We start from the raw sequence: 16,333 nt of genomic DNA on the forward strand, positions 1-16,333 counted from the left end.
CCTGTTTCTCCAGAGGCTAGAGACTGAGGTTTTTTCTTTCTCACTTAAACCCTTGTATCCATCTATCAAGGGTATGGCCCTGGGCGGGCAAGATGGGTGTGTGTGGAAGAGAGGGGACAAATTTCACGAACAAATTAATGTCTAATATTGTTACCTACAACGTTTTCGAAAGAACCGTTAACGCACCAGAGGCCAAGTGCCAATAAACAATATATATATAAACCTACGAGCGTACATAGGTAGAGACCTACAGGGAGGGAGAGAAGACGACGACACCGCCAAGATCTTACCAGTCCTATGTAGAGTAGTAGGCGTTACCCCTCATGCGCCAAAGCTCTTCTTCTTCCCACCTCGTCTGCCAGCACCACCTCCAACCTGGCAAGTTCCGATATATCTCATCTGCCGGCTTTGTGACACGGCTCGCTTTCTGGTGAACATGCCGTCTCGGCGCTACCTACCTATCACACAAGAGAATTCGCCTGCGGAGAGGCACCGAGCCCCCCTGGAGCACGTCATCTTTGAGCTGGTCTCTCCGCGGCCATTACGATACCGTTGCGATGTGATCTACCGTACTCCCCTCTCCAACCTCCACTGAACCCCCCCTACCCCGGCTAAGTCTATCCCGCACTCCCAGCTGCTTGCCCACGATCCCCGAGATATGTCCGTTATCTCCCTCGACGGTCGATCTCCTCCTCTGCGAGGTATGCGTACGAGGGGATATAAGGGTTACGCGGCCTTGCCCGGCCTGCTTTTCCGCAGTCCTCGCTATATTTCTTACCTTACGCAGCCAAGAGGCAATATACGTACGAGACCTCCGCAGATACAACACACACCTACTCGGAAAAAAAAAAACGCCTCCGACAACACCGCAACCATGGTCTCCCTCCACCCCCTGATCGACAACGGCATCACCAAGGGCAGCCCCGACCACGCCGGCGGCGTCCTCTACTGCAAGTGCGCTAGCAACCCGGTCGCGGTCACGTTGGGCACCAACGTGGCGCACAACCACGCGTGCGGGTGCTCCAAGTGCTGGAAGCCGGCGGGGGCGCTGTTCAGCATCGTGGGGGTGGTGCCGCGGGAGCAGCTGTCGGTGACGGCGAACGAGTCGAAGCTGGCCGTCGTCGACGCCAGCGCGGCGATCCAGCGGCACGCGTGCACCGAGTGCGGCACGCACATGTACGGCCGCATCGAGGTCGAGCACCCGTTCAAGGGCCTCGACTTCGTCCACGCCGAGCTCAGCCCCGAGCCCGGCTGGCAGGAGCCCCAGTTCGCCGCCTTCGTCAGCAGCATCATCGAGCAGGGCTTCGACCCCGCCCTCATCGGCGGCGTCCGCGACCGGCTCCACGCCGCCGGCCTCGACACCTACGACTGCCTCTCGCCCCCCCTCATGGACCTCATCGCCGCCTACACCGCCAAGAAGACCGGCGTCCGCAAGTGAAGCGGACGCAGAGGCTAGGAGAGAGAGACAGAGAGAGAGAGAGAGAGAGAGAGAGAGAGAGAGACGAAAAGCGAGATCATTGTGGCAGAGAAAAAAAAAGTTGCGTGCAGGAAAGAAAGAACCGAGATGCCGCGCGGCCCGATCGGGTTGGGAAAGGTGTTTCGGAGTGGACGGAGAGGCGGCAGGGGGGGCACACTGAATTGACGGATGGGTTCACGTGTAAATAAATAGGGAGAAAAACACATCTTTCACCAGGCGCGACAGCAAAGGGGCGGGAATTCCAAAAAGTGAAAATTCAATACGGCACATTCTAAGCCTGCGTGTGTTTGACTTGCTGTGCGGTTACACGCCGCCAGCTTCTGTGACAGTGTATGTCCCCCGAAGCCGTGGGATATTCCTCTGTGCCGGCAACTCTACGCCGGTGGGCTATCGCCGACCGAGGCGCGAGCACATATAACGACACCAATGCCCCCAGGCTAAATGCCACCATCGCTCTCTTGTGAAAGGGAGCTAAGCGCGGGTTTCGTCAGCATCCATCTCGCCTTACAGGGCGGGCGTCTCAAGAGACGAGGCGCCGAAGCGCTCCGGAATTTCGCTCGGTAGCGGCGTCATCAAGCCCAGACTCGGACTCGGGCCCCGGCGCCGTTGCGATACCTTGACGACCATCGGTGCCGGGTCCGCAGACGGAAGCCAGGATGACCAACAGCGCGCTGGGGCTTGGCGATCGCAGGTTGCCGCACCCCCCAAAGACAATCACCGATTTCAGCGCAGAAAAGGCGTACACGTTTTAGTGAGGTGTTGGGAGATGCCTCGACATACCTACCTACCTACCTACCTATTTCACTACGTGTCGGTTCTGTCAGAGACTTTCTGATCTCTCCCACTGAACCCCCGGTTCGATGGGAACGACTAGACGTCAGTATCGATGTGTATTAACGCACACGTAGGTTTGGATCCTTGCTGGCATTCTATCCGATCATAGGGAGCGGTAATCTCGAGAAGAGGTTCTCCGAATGTCCCCCAAGGTGCGTAGCGTAGAGACTTATTTCTTGGCATAAGCCAGTCAGAGTGCCGCGTTTTGACCTTCGTTATGATACAATCACTGTCCCTCTGGGGCGATTCCACCGAATCCTCCCCCTAAACGCCCAGCTTCTCAGAAAGGGTGGCGATGTACGCGCAGCGCTCGAGCAGCCTCTCCCGCTCCAGTTCCCGCCGCCTCTCGTGAGAGTCCGCAGACTCCATCTGGCCGAATTCCACGCCGCCCAGTACTGGCATTTGCATGCGGCCCTCTTCTGCAGCGAGATGTATAGCGCCGCCACCCTGCTCCCCGCTCAGTGAGCAAGAGCCCGTCCCCAGCGGCCCGCCGATGACTTGAATATTCATCCGGGTCGGGCCGGCGCCAGGATACTCTTCAAGGCGCGGCTCCGGGAACGACTCGGGCCACGACCCGAAGCCCTCACTCTCCGCCACGGTCGGGTCCCCGGTGTACGCGAAGTGGATAAACGATCCTGCCAGCGACTTCGACAGCCGCTGGTCCGCGTCCGTGATCTGGCCCTCGGGGAAGACCCCATTGAAGATGTAGTTCGTGTCGCTGCCGTGCGAGACCCGGATGTACGGCCTGCCGGCGTCTTTGAACATAGGCGTGAACATGCTCTGGTTCAGGTCGTAGAGCCGGACGCCGGGAAAGGTAGGGTCGGACGCCCTGGACTGTCTGGACGTCTCGTAGCCGAATTCGATCGACGAACAGGTGAACAGGATGTCGCGCACGATGCGAGAGACGCGGAAATACTGGACGGGGACAGCGGGATCGGACTCGTCCTTCAGAGACCTATAGTTCCGGACGTCCTCTTCGAAATCGGCGGGGGGGTAGTGGTCGAAGAGCTCTTTGTAGTCTTCGTCGGTGAGGGCGTGCGCGTATTTACTGATAGTTCTTCTCATATCTCCCTCGCTTTGGAACATCTTGGCGGGACCTACGTTGGTCGCGCCGTCATCTTGTGTCCAGCCCAAGACCACGGGAATCCCTGAGCCTCATTAACATCGTGGCGGAAGGGAAAGAAAAAAAAGAGGACCGAAAAGGAATTGGAAATACCTTTGACAAACCTCCCGGATTTTAACAGGAGAGACGGCCGGTCCGGTAAGAAATCCCCGTCCACCGAGGGAAGAAACGTGAAAAGGCCGAACGGGGGATGGTTCTTCGCCGAATACGCCATCGCCGTCTCGGTCAGCTTCTCCACGGGCACCTCTCTAAGACACGTCAAAAGTTCTTCGTCTTCATCGCCCGCGCATCCCAGGTCCCTCGCAACAGCGCGCGTATGAGTCTCGGTGATGTCGCTGCTGGCGTTCAAACCCGTGCCGGGCGGGCCCGACATGACCCAAGCCTGGGTGAACGGGACGCCGCGCTCGCCGCCGTAGGCCATCATCTGGACCGAGGTAAAGGAACCCCCCGCGCTTAAGCCGAAGGCCGTGATCCGCTCCGGGTCGCCGCCGAACGCGGCGATGTTGTCGCGGACCCATTCGAAGCCGGCCCGCTGGTCGCGCATCCCTACGTTCAGCGACTTCTGGTCCAGCAGCCGCGGGAGCCGCGCGAACCCGAAGATAGTGAGGCGGTACTGCAACGCGACGTAGATGACGGGTTTCCCGAGCGACGCCGACAGCCTGACCAAGTTCTCGGGGTCGAAGTGGGAGTCGTACGCCGAGCCTCTGACCACGCCGCCGCCGTGGAGCCAGACGACGACCGGCAGCTTATCTTGCGCGGCGGTCCCCACAGGCCGCGCGATGCGGAGATTCAGGCAGTCCTCGCCGAACTCGGCGACCGCGTCGAGGAGCGGCGGGAGGCCAGCCTTGGACTGCGGGCATGCGAGGCCCGGCGCCGTGGCGTCGACCTCGCTGCCTTCGGGGGGCGCATACGGCTCTGGAGGGGCAAAGCGCCGCTCGCCCGACGTGTCGTGCGCGAACCTGATGTTTTGGAAGTGCTCTACAGAGTCGTGCACGGTGCCGCGGTACGTAACTCGGCTGCTCGGAAGCTCTACGATGGGCTCCCCGGTGACGGCAAAGCCGAAGGCCAAGGCCGCCGAGGCAGCTCGCACCCAGATCGGGCACCTCATCCTGCCAACGGATCCCGGCGTAGCTGAGGCTTCTGGCAAGACTCGCCGAACGTGAAGGTGTCGCCAAAAATTTTCCTCTTCGGAACGGGCAGGCAAGATAGACGTGTCTCGTCCTACGAATGAGAGAGGATGTCCAACTCCGAACCTCGTCCCGGTGACACCCTAATTATAACCACCGGGAACTAATCGGAGCAAACAGGGTGGAAGTAGACGAAACAGTCTCGTGGACAATGCCCAGGTGTTGGCTGTAGGCGACTAAGGCAGGTGGTGCGCGGAGCAGCCTCGTCCTATGGAGTGGCGCTAGCGTTCGTATGCCCATAGTCAAGAGCGGTAAGCCAACGTCCAGATGCTGGGTAAATCTGCCTCCCACCCCTTTGTAAAACACTGTACCGCCGTCACCCCCTCTGTGTCGTACCCGAGCTGTCCGAGGCGGTTCTATTGGCCGTAGAAGCGGGGGCGTAGGTAAGGGGTGAGACAGCGAGGCTGGCCACGAATGATGCCGGATCGAATATATGCAGTCGGTCGCCGTTGGAGGTGCGATCTACTTTGATTCAGTGTAGGCTGTACAGCGAAGTACTCATACTGGGCTACCCCTTTGTTGAGACGAGCTAGATCGTCTATGCTGACCGCCCTGGACACGGGGGTACACATCCTCCCCGGTACTCCAGAAGCAGCCTGCCGACAGCAAATATTGCTCAAGGCTGAGACCAATCGATTTTGCCAACGATGACACGTCCCCTACGGATTCAAAAGTCAGAAAATATATCTAAACTCCAGGTTGTTCAATCACAGTGCCAGTCTGGATATCGCGATTCGGAGCGAAGCCAGGCATCCTCTGACTAGCATCAATTTACGGATCAAGAGAATAGATAGATATATCAGCACGGCTACTAACCAAGAAAGGAATGTAACGACCAGCCTGTAGCTTAGTAGCACCCATCTACACATCTATCTCCTCTGTTTCTTGGGCGCTTTGCTCTGTCGATGGGTTACATCGAGCATGTCTGGGTCGTTTTTCCGCTTCTTGCGCTTCTCCTCGAGGAGCTGCTTCATGCCCGGGGTGGCTTCGTACCGCGGGTTCGAGGGGTCGATGGCGAACTCGTGGCTGTCGAAGACGGCCTTGAATCGATCGTCATTGACGTCCATCGTGAACCCGTGCTGTAAACCGCCGGGTTCTTCGGCCCCTTTCTTGCCTTTCTTCTTGTGCTTCTTGATCTTCTGCTTCTCGGCCCGAGCAATCTCGTTCATATCAAAATGGTCCAAATGTTCGGCGGCCCCTTTGGAATCGTCGACCAAGAGCCGTTCTAGCTGAGCTCTCTGCGCCGCGTTCTCGGCTGCCTGGGCATCTCTCGCTTCTCGCCTCTTCAGGCGTTCTTCCTTCCTTTCCGAAGTCTTCGACTTCTGCACAGGCTCGTCAGCAGCAGCAGTGAAGAAGGGATCGTCGAAGCCGAGATCTCCTTGCGGCTCCGCGGGCTCGTCATCCGCTTCCCGATCCCCGTTCCGCTTCGCCAGTGACTTCTCCTTCTTGCGAGTCTTCCTCTCGCGTTCTTTACGCTTGTACTTTTCTATCGTAGTCTCTCCTACGTCCGGTTCTTTCGTCTTTTTGTCGTTGCCATCCATCAGCGCAGCCGAGAATGTGATCTGCATGTCCCCGACCGGTCCAGATTTTGAGGCACGAGCCAACGGCTCTGGGCCCAGTCCGAGAGCATCGCGGAGCTTCTTCGCTTTCAACTCCTTCCGGGTTAGTTTTGGCTGGTCATCTGCCACCTCGACCTCGTCTCCCTCTGCCTCGTCGTCCTCTCGAGCACTGTCACCGTCGCTGTCGCTGGCCAAATACGCTCGAAGGTCATTCTCCTCGAAGCCCGAGCGGCCAGTATCGAATGCTCGCTTCATGCTTTCTTTTCGCGCCACCTCTTCGGGATGCATATCCCACGTAAGCCTGACCTTGGAATGTTGCAAGGCGTCGGTAGTAAATTCGGTGGGTTTGTAATCCGATGCCAGGACGTCGCACTCGTCCCTCGGTTCGTCATCGAATGTGACGTCGTCGGGTACGAACCGCAGGTCCATAAAATTCGACGAAGACTGGTACTCCGTGCCGTCGGTGGCGCGGTAGATTTTCTCGGCAGTGTCGGTGTCAGAGCACACCATCACAGCGTAATAGTAACGCAACCGGTCCAGCTGATACGCCCGGAGCGCGTCGCTATCGAAATCTTGGCCGTCGCCTTCTTCGAGGATTCTCTTCTTTATCTGCTCGTCATCTTCGTCGTCCTCGTCGTCGTCTCCGCTATCGTCTTCGGAATCCAGCTTGGACCGTCCGTCTCGCGAGTTGGAGGCCTTCTTGAATAATTCTCGGGGGGGGCCTTCCAGATCTTCGCGTTGGATCCTCGCCTTGCCGAATTCGCTAGGGTAGATGGAGATCCGCTCGATCCTCCCGCTCTTGGGTACGAAGCTGGAGAAGAGCGCCATGAGATCGACGGATTTTATGTGGTCCCAGTCGAGGTTCACTATGGCTATCCGCTTCGTGACCTCCCCGGTTTCGATTTCTGTCTCGACTTCGGGTCCTCTCCGCAGGTTACCGGACGGATCTATCTCTGTGTCTCCTACCTCGTCGTCTTCCCCATCCTCCTGATCCGGATCCGAATCCGACTCGGAAGAGGAAAAGCCTCCGCCACGAGCCGGGTCATACTTGGCGTCGGCTCTCCGAAGCTCCCGCCGGACGACATCCTCCTCGTCTGCCCCGGTCTCCTCTCCCTCTTCAGAGTCTTGTTCGGCCGCCGCCGCTTCTCCTTCCACCTGATAGATCTTCTGCAACGCCTTCTTCTTGCTGTCCGACTTCAGCTTTCTGCCGTACCTGTCGACTTTGGCGCTCGCGATGAACTCGTCGTCCTCTAGCATGTGAGAGAAGCGCTTGTCGATGGTGGTCTTATGACTGCGCTTGGAGGGGAGGCGGAAGCGCGGGTCGGACTCGAAATTAGCGAATCGCGAGTCGCCCGCGGCGGCGGCCGACGGCGACGACGCCGGGGCATTTCGGCGGTTCGGGTGCTTTTTTGGCATACTCGCTCAAGTATGGCGCAAAGATAAGCAACGACCGATCTTGTAGGCGGCGCAGCCCATGTATAAGCGTGATGACGGGACGGTGGATGGTGGATGGAATGGGTAGGTAGATGAATTTGGTTTGCGCCTGTGAAAAGTTTTAGTGGGCCAACCATTCTGCCGGCCGTTTGGAGGGCGGTGACGTGCACACCGCCCTTCTGGGACATGGTGTCACGTGCGCCTCTATAATCTGATACGCTATAGGTACTCGTCTCTACTATAGTCTCGTCTCTACTATAGTCATACCTACGTTATGCGCTCACCTACCCAGCAAAATTGGAGGGTTGGCGTCTCAGCCAGCCCCCGTGAACCGACCGAGAACCCCTTTCGAGGCAAAGTTGGTGGTGGCGAGCATAATGACCTCCAATCAGTCTGCATCTGTTCCATAGCGGGGCATCGCTGATGCGACGGCTCCTTGGCGAACTCGATAGCTAGTTTCCTGTACCTACTCATACACCTCCTCCTCTACCCGTACCTAAATATTAGCTTCGTAAGAGTAGAACAATACAAGCATTTATAATCCTGTACGCGCCCGGCTGTCGGCACGTTGTAACCCGTCGCTCTGCAGCAGCAGATAAGTCATTATGCGCACTAACTTAGGCGTTTTCCGTATCCACCCCGTGCTATGGAAAGATGCTAGGTACCTAGGTCTAGTGGTTCAGCAGTACTCGTGCTTCAGCTTCAGCTTATTTTCGGTTTCGCCGGGGCTCATTAGCATAATAAGCCAACTCTTCGTATTAAATATTACGTAAGAAAAATCCTTTGATATTATATAATTTTATACTTATGTATTTTTAGCCTTTTCGTAAGTCGGATTTATAATTTTCCGATTTTTACCCCGGTTTTTATAGGAGAGAAACGGTTGTATGTGAACTTATACAACAAGACTCGATCCTTGAAAGGGTGGCTTGTGGAGGGGTAGGTCAGCTTATGTGTACCTACCTATTCGAATCATTATGGGCTGGGTATTATACCGACCTATATATCCAGCAGCAAATTCCCGACGGTGCTTTTCTCTATATTAGGGATAGAGGCCGGAGATCTAGAATTCTCGTTTCTTCCCCCTTTCTGGCCAAATTCATACCTCCGTCTCTGCCACCATGGATCGTATCTTCCAGAAGGCCGAGAACCTCCTAAGAGACGCGAAGGAGGCCTTGACGGGTGATCATGAGGAGCGTTTTCAACCAAAGCCAAATGCCGGAGCCGGCGAGGGTTCCCAGTATCCAGACGTCCCCAGGTACCGATTCCAGTCCTTTGCGCCCGAGACCTCCGGCGCTGCCAAGTGGTATATCGATGGAGCGTCGTACTTCCACGCCGTCTCGATGGCCCTCGAAGGTAAAGGAAACGTCATAACGAAACCATTGTCCTCGTGCCAGTCGGTTAATTTATTACTTGAACATTTGCAGAGGCTAAGGAGAGCATCTATATCCTCGACTGGTGGCTGAGTCCGGAACTGTACCTCCGTCGCCCTCCCTCGCGCAATGAACGATACCGCCTCGACAACATGCTCCGGGCTGCGGCCGAGAGAGGTGTCGAAGTTCGTATCATCGTGTATAAGGAGGTCACGCAGGCCCTGACTCGTAGGCTCCCCTTCGGTCTTATGTATAGCGATACGATCAGTTGGGCTAACTTTCCCGCTTTTCTCAGTTGACTCCGCGGTAAGCACCTCACCGAGTAGGCAGTAGAACGAGTAGGCCATGCTGATTACCCGGGTCAGCATACCAAGCATCATCTGGAGGATTTACATCCCAATATTAAGGTCTTCAGGCACCCCGACCATCTGCCAACCGACCGGAAGAAGCTTGAGACCGCCTTTGCCGGATTTTCCTTGGATACTATCAAGTTCAATGATTTCAGCCTATCCAAGTTCTCCGGGGACGCATTAAAGGAGCTCTACGGATCCTTTGGCGACACAGTCCTGTACTGGGCCCACCACGAGAAGCTGTGCGTCATTGATCGACGCATCGCCTTCATGGGTGGTCTTGATATGTGTACGTTAGACCTGCCTCCCTCCCCCCCTCTGTCCCCTGAACCCCGGAGAAACCGCTGACGGCGTGTAGGCTTTGGAAGATACGATACTATGAGTAAGTTAAATGATACTCGTCGTCATAAATTGCTTACCGAAATATAAAAGGCCACCCGATCGCCGACGCCCACCCTGGGAACCTGGATGAAATCGTGTTCCCCGGTCAGGATTTCAACAATGCTCGAGTCTACGACTTCGAGGGTGTTGACAACTGGGATCACAACCAGCGTAGGTGATATTCCGTAGCCAAGTCGAGAAGTCGATTCTAACGAAGGGTGCGCTCGCAGTCGACCGGACGAAAAACTCGCGGATGGGCTGGTCCGATATCACTATATCTCTGAAAGGTCCTATCGTAGGCAGCCTCATCGACCACTTTAAAGACCGATGGTACGTTCCCCGACGTCATCCGGGAAACTATGCCTAACGTAGTGCAAGGAATTTCATCTTCGACGAGAAGTATAGCAAGAGGGACCAAGGCAAGTATCAAAGAATAGAGCTCGGTGGTTCCAGCCAGGAATCACGGGGAGGAGAAGAGGGAGGAGAAAGACAGCATCACTTTCTAGATGACTTCAGTCGAGGAATCAGACACTTTATAGGCGAAGAGGATGATGAACATCGCCGAGGCCACCAACGTCGTGGAAGCCACGGCAGTTCCAGCAACCTCAAGATCCAGCTATGCAGGAGGTACGTTCACTTGACACCAACCCGACTTGTCTACGTATAAGTGCTGATTACCCCCGAGCTGCTGCGAATGGTCTGGCGGCCACCCCCCGGAGCGTTCCATCTTCAACGCGTATGTCAATGCCATCGAAAACGCGAAGCATTTCGTCTACATCGAAAACCAGGTAGGATCTTTGGAAAATCATCGACACACTCACCAAATTCTCTAACAGCTCTCAGTTCTTCATCACCGCAACTTCCGAAGAGCAGCGTCCCGTATACAACAAAATCGGCGCTAGCATCGTATCGCGCATCGTCCGCGCCCATAATAACGGGGAGAATTTCCAAATCATCGTCCTGATGCCGGCTGTAAGTCTACCGCACGAGCTACCTTTGCAAATCAAGATGTCGTCAGATAATTATATTTAAGAGAAAACAACTAATCTGACATCTCGTGTCTGTTTCTGCCCAAAGGTTCCCGCGTTCGCTGGAGACCTGCAAGCCGACGGCTCCCTCGGGACCCGCGCCATCATGGAATTCCAGTACAACAGCATCAACCGCGGCAGCAACAGCATTATCGGGTCGCTGCAGAGGCGGGGCGTCCACGATTGGCGTCGCTACATCGGCTTCTACAACCTGCGTAACTACGACCGCATCAACATATCCTCGACCCTACGTCGGGCCGAGCGCGAGAGCGGCGTTTCCTACGAGAACGCACGTCGCGAGTACGATGAGAGTATCGGCGGCTATCCTTACAGCCGTCGCGACACAGGCCGAGAATACGGCGGCGATGACCACAAGCGCGACAGCTACGACCGCTACCAGGCCGCAGCGTCTCACCTCGACAACAGCACCTGGGACACAGTGTCGAGCTGCTACATGGAAGGGGGACAGGACATCCGCGACGTGCCGTGGGACGGGAGCGAGGAGGCGGAGCTGGACGCGTTCGTGTCGGAGGAGCTCTACATCCACAGCAAGGTGCTGATCGCGGACGACCGGCTGGTGATCTGCGGGTCGGCCAACCTCAACGACCGCAGCCAGCTGGGGACGCACGACTCGGAGATCGCGGTCGTGATCGAGGACGGCGAGCCGGTGGAGAGCTACATGGACGGGCGGCCGTACACGGCGTCGCGGTTCGCGACGTCGCTGCGCCGGCAGCTCTACCGCAAGCACCTCGGGCTCGTGCCGGACGAGCGGTGGGACCGGCCGAACGCGAACTGGACGCCGGTGGACTGCGACCCGCAGCAGTACGACTGGGGGTCGCGGTCGGACCGGCTGGTCGAGGACCCGCTGAGCGCGGACTTCCGGCGGCTGTGGGAGGAGACGGCGCGGACGAACACGGAGGTGTTCAGCAAGGTGTTCCACCCGGTGCCCAACGACCAGGCGCGCACGTGGGAGCAGTACCAGGACTTCTTCACGCGGCACTTTACGATCCCGGGTTCGGAGGAGGAGGAGGGGGACAGGAAGAAGAAGAAGAAGGAGGAGGCCGAGGCCGAGGCCGACCGCGGCGACAAGGTCGCGTACGGGCACGTCGTGCGCGCAGAGTTCCCCGGCGGCGTCGCCGAGGTCAAGGACTGGCTGAGCCGCGTGCGCGGCACACTCGTCGAGATGCCGCTCGACTTCCTCATCGAGGTCGACGACATCGCCAAGGCGGGCCTCAGCCTCAACGCGTTCACCGACGAGATATACACGTGAGCCGGGGGGGTCGCGGGGGGAAGGGGGGCGGCGCATGTAGGTAGGTAATAAACACTGCCGCCGCCGCCGCTACGGAGATGTGTACTATCTATGTGACTTGGTGTGAGTACCTGGTCGGCCTAGTTACTTGGAACCGACCAACGTAGGTAATCATTAGGTAAAGCAGTAGAAATCAAGTGCAGAATCGAATTATTAAACAGGGTTTTATAGGCCGAGTGCGTCTAGAGTAGCTGCGCATTTGACTACCACGAATCCGGGAACAGCAAACAGGCCGGCGGGAGACGGGAGATAGCGGGCTGGTGTATTCATTTCGAGCCGGCCCAGACTCGGGCAGAAGCGCCAGAATCAAAGCAGCAGTAAGTAAGCAGCGCAGGTCCGGGCCGGGGAAGGCCGCATCGCCGCGCAGACGCGGCCGGACCGACATGTGCGTACGTCGGGGAGCGGAGGCGGGGGCAGGGCCGCCAAGGGGGATAGCCGGGACCAGACGCTGCTCGGGTCCGACCTGTGCGTAGACGAGAGAGAGAGAGGGAGAGAGAGAGAGACGGCGGGGCGTTCGATGATACCCCAGCACCAGGTAACCGAGTTGCGCGCGTGCGTTTCCTCTGGCTCGCTTCGGCTGCATTCCTCCCACTCTCCCTCCCTCTCTGGCTCGCTATATACATTATCAATGCGCACGTAAGCGAGGCGAGCGACGAGTGATACCCCAAACACGGCAAAGCACGTGCTTGAGGTTACCTACCTACCTGAGCAAGTGGAAGCCAGTAACCCGGTAAGGCGGTCTTCTTCTGTCCGTCTCGACTCTTCTCTCCGGGGGAAGACGTGGTAGAGCGTGGTAGGGAGGAGACGACGGGACGAGCACGCAGGAGCAGTGACAAAGGGGGGGGGGGAGGATATGTTTATTATGTCGCGATGCATTCGTGTATATGTGTATGTGTATGGTATGTGCGTGTCCCTCTCTCAGTCCTGTCTGTCCCGGCCGTACACGCCAGGGGATAGAGCGAGCTATAGAGGGAGAGGGAGAAGTAAAAAAGACAGGGGGAATGTTAGGTCTGTCCAGTTTGGCAGAACTGACCTCTCTCCTCTCTCTTTTCTTCTCTTCTTCTTCCTCTCTTCTCTCCCATTTCACCTGCTCTTCCGCTACATCCAGCTCAGGCCCCTTTCCCTTTCTCTTTCCTCGTCGCCGTCGCCCCCCGCTTCCCCTTCCGTCGTCGCTCCGTAGTTCCCAAAGTTTCAAAAATTACATTCGTGCCGCGCCGTAACTCTCTCTCTCTCTTTCTCTGTACCGATATAAAAACGTCTCGTAAGCCAAGACCAGGTCTCTAGAGTGTGAGAAAAAAAAACAATTAAAAAAATATCCCTACTCCCACACCCAGACGACGATAGGCAATGGTATGGACAACAGCAAACACGCATGTGCCAGCCAGCTAACGCAGAGGACAAGAGAGTATTATACAGAACTCCCCTTGGGACGTGTAAAACTCCAGTAACGACCCCATAAACTTTCTCAATGCGGATGCTGCTAATCGCCCTCTCCACGCGTACGCGCGCACGCAGTTTCTCGCTTGCAGATACTTATGTCTTTTTTTGCTTAGTCCTTCTTTCCGTTGGCGGTGTTTCCGAGGAGACCGTCCTTCAGCTCCCTGATGGGGAGGTTTTCGTCTAGGCGGAAGCTGCCGCGGCTTCTGCGCAGCCGTCCGCGGAATAAAGATACGAGGCCCAGACCAATCCCTGCTACGCAACCAAAAGAGAGGTAAGGGTGGTCGGAGAAGGTGACGCGGATGTCGAAGAATACCTTCTCGAAACTCGAGATGGTGAGCTTGGGTTTTATGAGGGGAGGGGAGGCCGTGACTTTGGAGATGGTCTCGAGGATCGACACTCGCGAGGGCACGATGGGGCTTCCCGTAATCGTCATGTCCCAATACCGTCGGTTCTAGAGAGGAGGGTTAGTTAGATAGCAAAGTCGGAGAAGGGGCGGGAGGAGAGATCAGCCGAAAGACGCTCTTCTTCCTCAACTCACATCTTCGTCGTTGATTATGACCCGCTCGCCGTCCTTGGTGTCGATGCCGTAGGTAGTGCGTATCCATCTCTGCCAGAAGACGCCGTCGACCCAGGCAAAGGCGACCTCCTTGCGGTCAGACATGTTCATGTTGATCCGGATGCTCTTGGCGGCGCGCAAGGCTCGCTGGTCGTTGCGATCCTCGGCCTCCTCGAGACGCAGCTGCTTCGCGTCGCGGAGGTTCTGCCTCTCGAGCTGGAACAGTTGGATCTGCTTGTCCATCCACTCGTTTGCGGCGCGCTTCATCTCACGCTTGGCGCTCAAGAACGACTCCTGGTCTTCCCTGTTAAGAATTCCAAGGACGACGATCTTGCCATCCATGATTTCGCGAGCATTCGAAGCGGTGAGCTCCGGGACGATAGGCAGCCAGACAGACTTCATCCAGGTCAGGACCATGTGGGTATCGCGCATTTCCCTCGGGGTCAGTGGCGTGTAGTACGTAGGCCGGCCCTCCCGCGACACCAGCAGCCTCGGCCAGGTCGTGATCTTGAACCTCTCGTACAGCTGGGGGTCTTTCGTCTTAACCAACTTGGCGTGTCCGATGAGACTCAGGGGCAACCTCTCGAGGGCCATGAAATCTTCTTCGGTGGTCGCATGGTCGTAGAAATAGACAAAGACGACGTCTTCCTTCTCCTCGAGGGCCTTAAGTGAGGCGGCGTCAACGTCCTGGACACCGCCGCAAATGTCCAAAGCCTTCTCGGCATACTGGATGAAGTCACCGAGGCCGCGCAAGCCATTGTACTCGACGCGCTCGCCTCCTCGGAAGAAAAGGACAGTCGGGAAGCCTCTGAGGTGAACGTCCTTGCACAGCCTTGATTCGGCGTCGCAGTTCACTTCGCCGATGTTGAGCTTGCCCTTCATCTCCTTGGCCAGCTGCTGCCAGTTAGAAGCCATGGCCTGGCAATGGTGGCACCAGGGAGCGTAGAACTTGATGAACCACGGCTCCTGGGTCATGGTGACTAGGGTCTGGAAGCTCTCGGCCGTGAGGGAGACGGAAATCCCCTGCTCGTTGGCGTTCTTGGACGTCTTAGATAGCTTGGTGGTGCTCTCCGCCTTGAGCGGCTTCTCGGCTGGCTTTTCTGTCTTTTCTACCTTTTCTACGGCGACTTCTTCTTCGGGTTTGGCCGGGGGTGGGAGGCCCGTCGCACCGGGTTCGGGTAGCAGGAGCTCCGTGGGTCGAGTGCCAGGGTATTCCTTCTCGAGCGCTCCCTCGATCAGCTTGGAGGCCATGGATATATTCTTCCCGCCCCTGACCATATCGACAAGCTCGCCATTCTTGTAGAGGGAGGTCTGAGGATAGGATAAGATTTCTTCCTTGGAACAGAGGTCACCATAAGCCAGGCAGTTCACCTGGCCAAACCTGATGTCGTAGTACTTCTCGAAGGCGGAGCCGGCGGAGGAGGAGGAGGTCGCAGGCGAGTCAGATTTCGCGTCTGACGGCGCTTTGGAGGTATAGTAATATTCATACAAGGTCTGGTAGGTCGGCGCATATTCTATACAATGGGGACAGGTCGGACTGGGAGGAGGGTGAGCATGCTGCCTGCCTCTTGCTGCCAATACGGGGCAGCCAACGAGGGGGGGGTGCCGGTGCGTAGTACGGATAGAACCAAAAAAAAGAGACAACATTCACTCACTTAAAATACTTGATGACGAGGAATTTCGACGCCTTGGTCTCCTTAGCAAAGTTATCAGCGGTCACCTCCAATAATGGAGGGACTCGCTTGCCATCGAAGTAGGTATTTTCGTGGTCGGGATCGTCACTCGTCTCTGCACCAATGGATTGCGCAGTGCCGAGGGCGGCAGCGCTGAGGAACAGCGCGATCGAGGCAAGCCTCATGGCTGATGGTGGGCAGTTTGCCGTCGCACAAGGGGAACGAGCGCGGCGGTGGACGGCCAGGCCAGCGGCGGAGGAGGACGACGAGCAAGTCGACGCAGATCAGGTCAGATCGCCAGACGGATGGAGAATTGATCCTCCCGACTGGAGTGGGCTTGGCCAAACGCGCGGCTCGCAAAGGTCTAGGCAGGCCCAAGCGCGAGCAAATACTGAGGCAGAGAGGGAGAGAAGGGGAGAGGTGGATGATGGTCTGGGTGTGTGTATTTTTTTTTTGTCTTTCTAACTGGTCTGCCGGAGATAAAGGGAAACGGAGTCGTGTCACCTCCTGGTGTAGGGCATCGAGGTCACGGTGGCTCAATGGGAGGAAAGGGGACAAAAATTAGGGACTGGGAGGACAAGGAGGAAAAAGGAACAGGATTGGTTTGGG

At 57.0% G+C, this 16,333-nt stretch overlaps 6 protein-coding genes across 6 annotated transcripts; 2 read left to right on the forward strand and 4 right to left on the reverse strand.

The window, feature by feature from the left end:
• Positions 1-874: 874 nt before the first annotated feature.
• Positions 875-1,438, forward strand: GGS23DRAFT_603795 (putative glutathione-dependent formaldehyde-activating enzyme; the record flags this gene model as incomplete). The annotated part of the gene is made up of 1 exon (XM_051519518.1): positions 875-1,438. The coding sequence occupies one exon, from the start codon at positions 875-877 to the stop codon at positions 1,436-1,438; it is 564 nt and encodes a 187-aa protein (XP_051373859.1).
• A 1,137-nt stretch (positions 1,439-2,575) lies between these two features.
• Positions 2,576-4,542, reverse strand: GGS23DRAFT_594699 (Alpha/Beta hydrolase protein; the record flags this gene model as incomplete). Its single annotated transcript, XM_051518203.1, has 2 exons — positions 2,576-3,459; positions 3,528-4,542. 2 exons carry the CDS (start codon positions 4,540-4,542, stop codon positions 2,576-2,578), a joined length of 1,899 nt encoding a protein of 632 aa, XP_051373860.1.
• A 769-nt stretch (positions 4,543-5,311) lies between these two features.
• On the reverse strand, positions 5,312-7,702 carry GGS23DRAFT_411728 (uncharacterized protein). Its single transcript, XM_051513675.1, has 2 exons — positions 5,438-7,702; positions 5,312-5,377 (listed from the first exon to the last, which is right to left on the reverse strand). The coding sequence occupies exon 1, from the start codon at positions 7,594-7,596 to the stop codon at positions 5,491-5,493; it is 2,106 nt and encodes a 701-aa protein (XP_051373861.1). The 5' UTR covers positions 7,597-7,702; the 3' UTR covers positions 5,312-5,377; positions 5,438-5,490.
• Positions 7,703-8,455: 753 nt separating this feature from the next.
• On the forward strand, positions 8,456-12,214 carry GGS23DRAFT_557940 (phospholipase D/nuclease). Its single transcript, XM_051515735.1, has 11 exons — positions 8,456-8,970; positions 9,042-9,215; positions 9,283-9,293; positions 9,353-9,626; positions 9,696-9,719; positions 9,770-9,889; positions 9,949-10,048; positions 10,097-10,345; positions 10,404-10,506; positions 10,562-10,690; positions 10,796-12,214. Exons 1-11 carry the CDS (start codon positions 8,736-8,738, stop codon positions 12,014-12,016), a joined length of 2,640 nt encoding a protein of 879 aa, XP_051373862.1. The 5' UTR covers positions 8,456-8,735; the 3' UTR covers positions 12,017-12,214.
• Positions 12,103-12,789, reverse strand: GGS23DRAFT_411779 (uncharacterized protein). Its single transcript, XM_051513676.1, has one exon. The coding sequence runs from the start codon at positions 12,636-12,638 to the stop codon at positions 12,189-12,191; it is 450 nt and encodes a 149-aa protein (XP_051373863.1). The 5' UTR covers positions 12,639-12,789; the 3' UTR covers positions 12,103-12,188.
• Positions 12,790-13,439: 650 nt separating this feature from the next.
• GGS23DRAFT_411826 (thioredoxin-like protein) lies at positions 13,440-16,084 on the reverse strand. The gene is made up of 3 exons (XM_051513677.1): positions 15,707-16,084; positions 14,034-15,588; positions 13,440-13,946 (listed from the first exon to the last, which is right to left on the reverse strand). The coding sequence occupies exons 1-3, from the start codon at positions 15,907-15,909 to the stop codon at positions 13,605-13,607; spliced, it is 2,100 nt and encodes a 699-aa protein (XP_051373864.1). The 5' UTR covers positions 15,910-16,084; the 3' UTR covers positions 13,440-13,604.
• Positions 16,085-16,333: the final 249 nt, after the last annotated feature.

The sequence above is a fragment of the Durotheca rogersii genome, assembly GCF_024521655.1.
Source record: "Durotheca rogersii strain YMJ 92031201 chromosome Unknown GGS23scaffold_5, whole genome shotgun sequence".
NCBI lineage: Eukaryota > Fungi > Ascomycota > Sordariomycetes > Xylariales > Xylariaceae > Durotheca > Durotheca rogersii.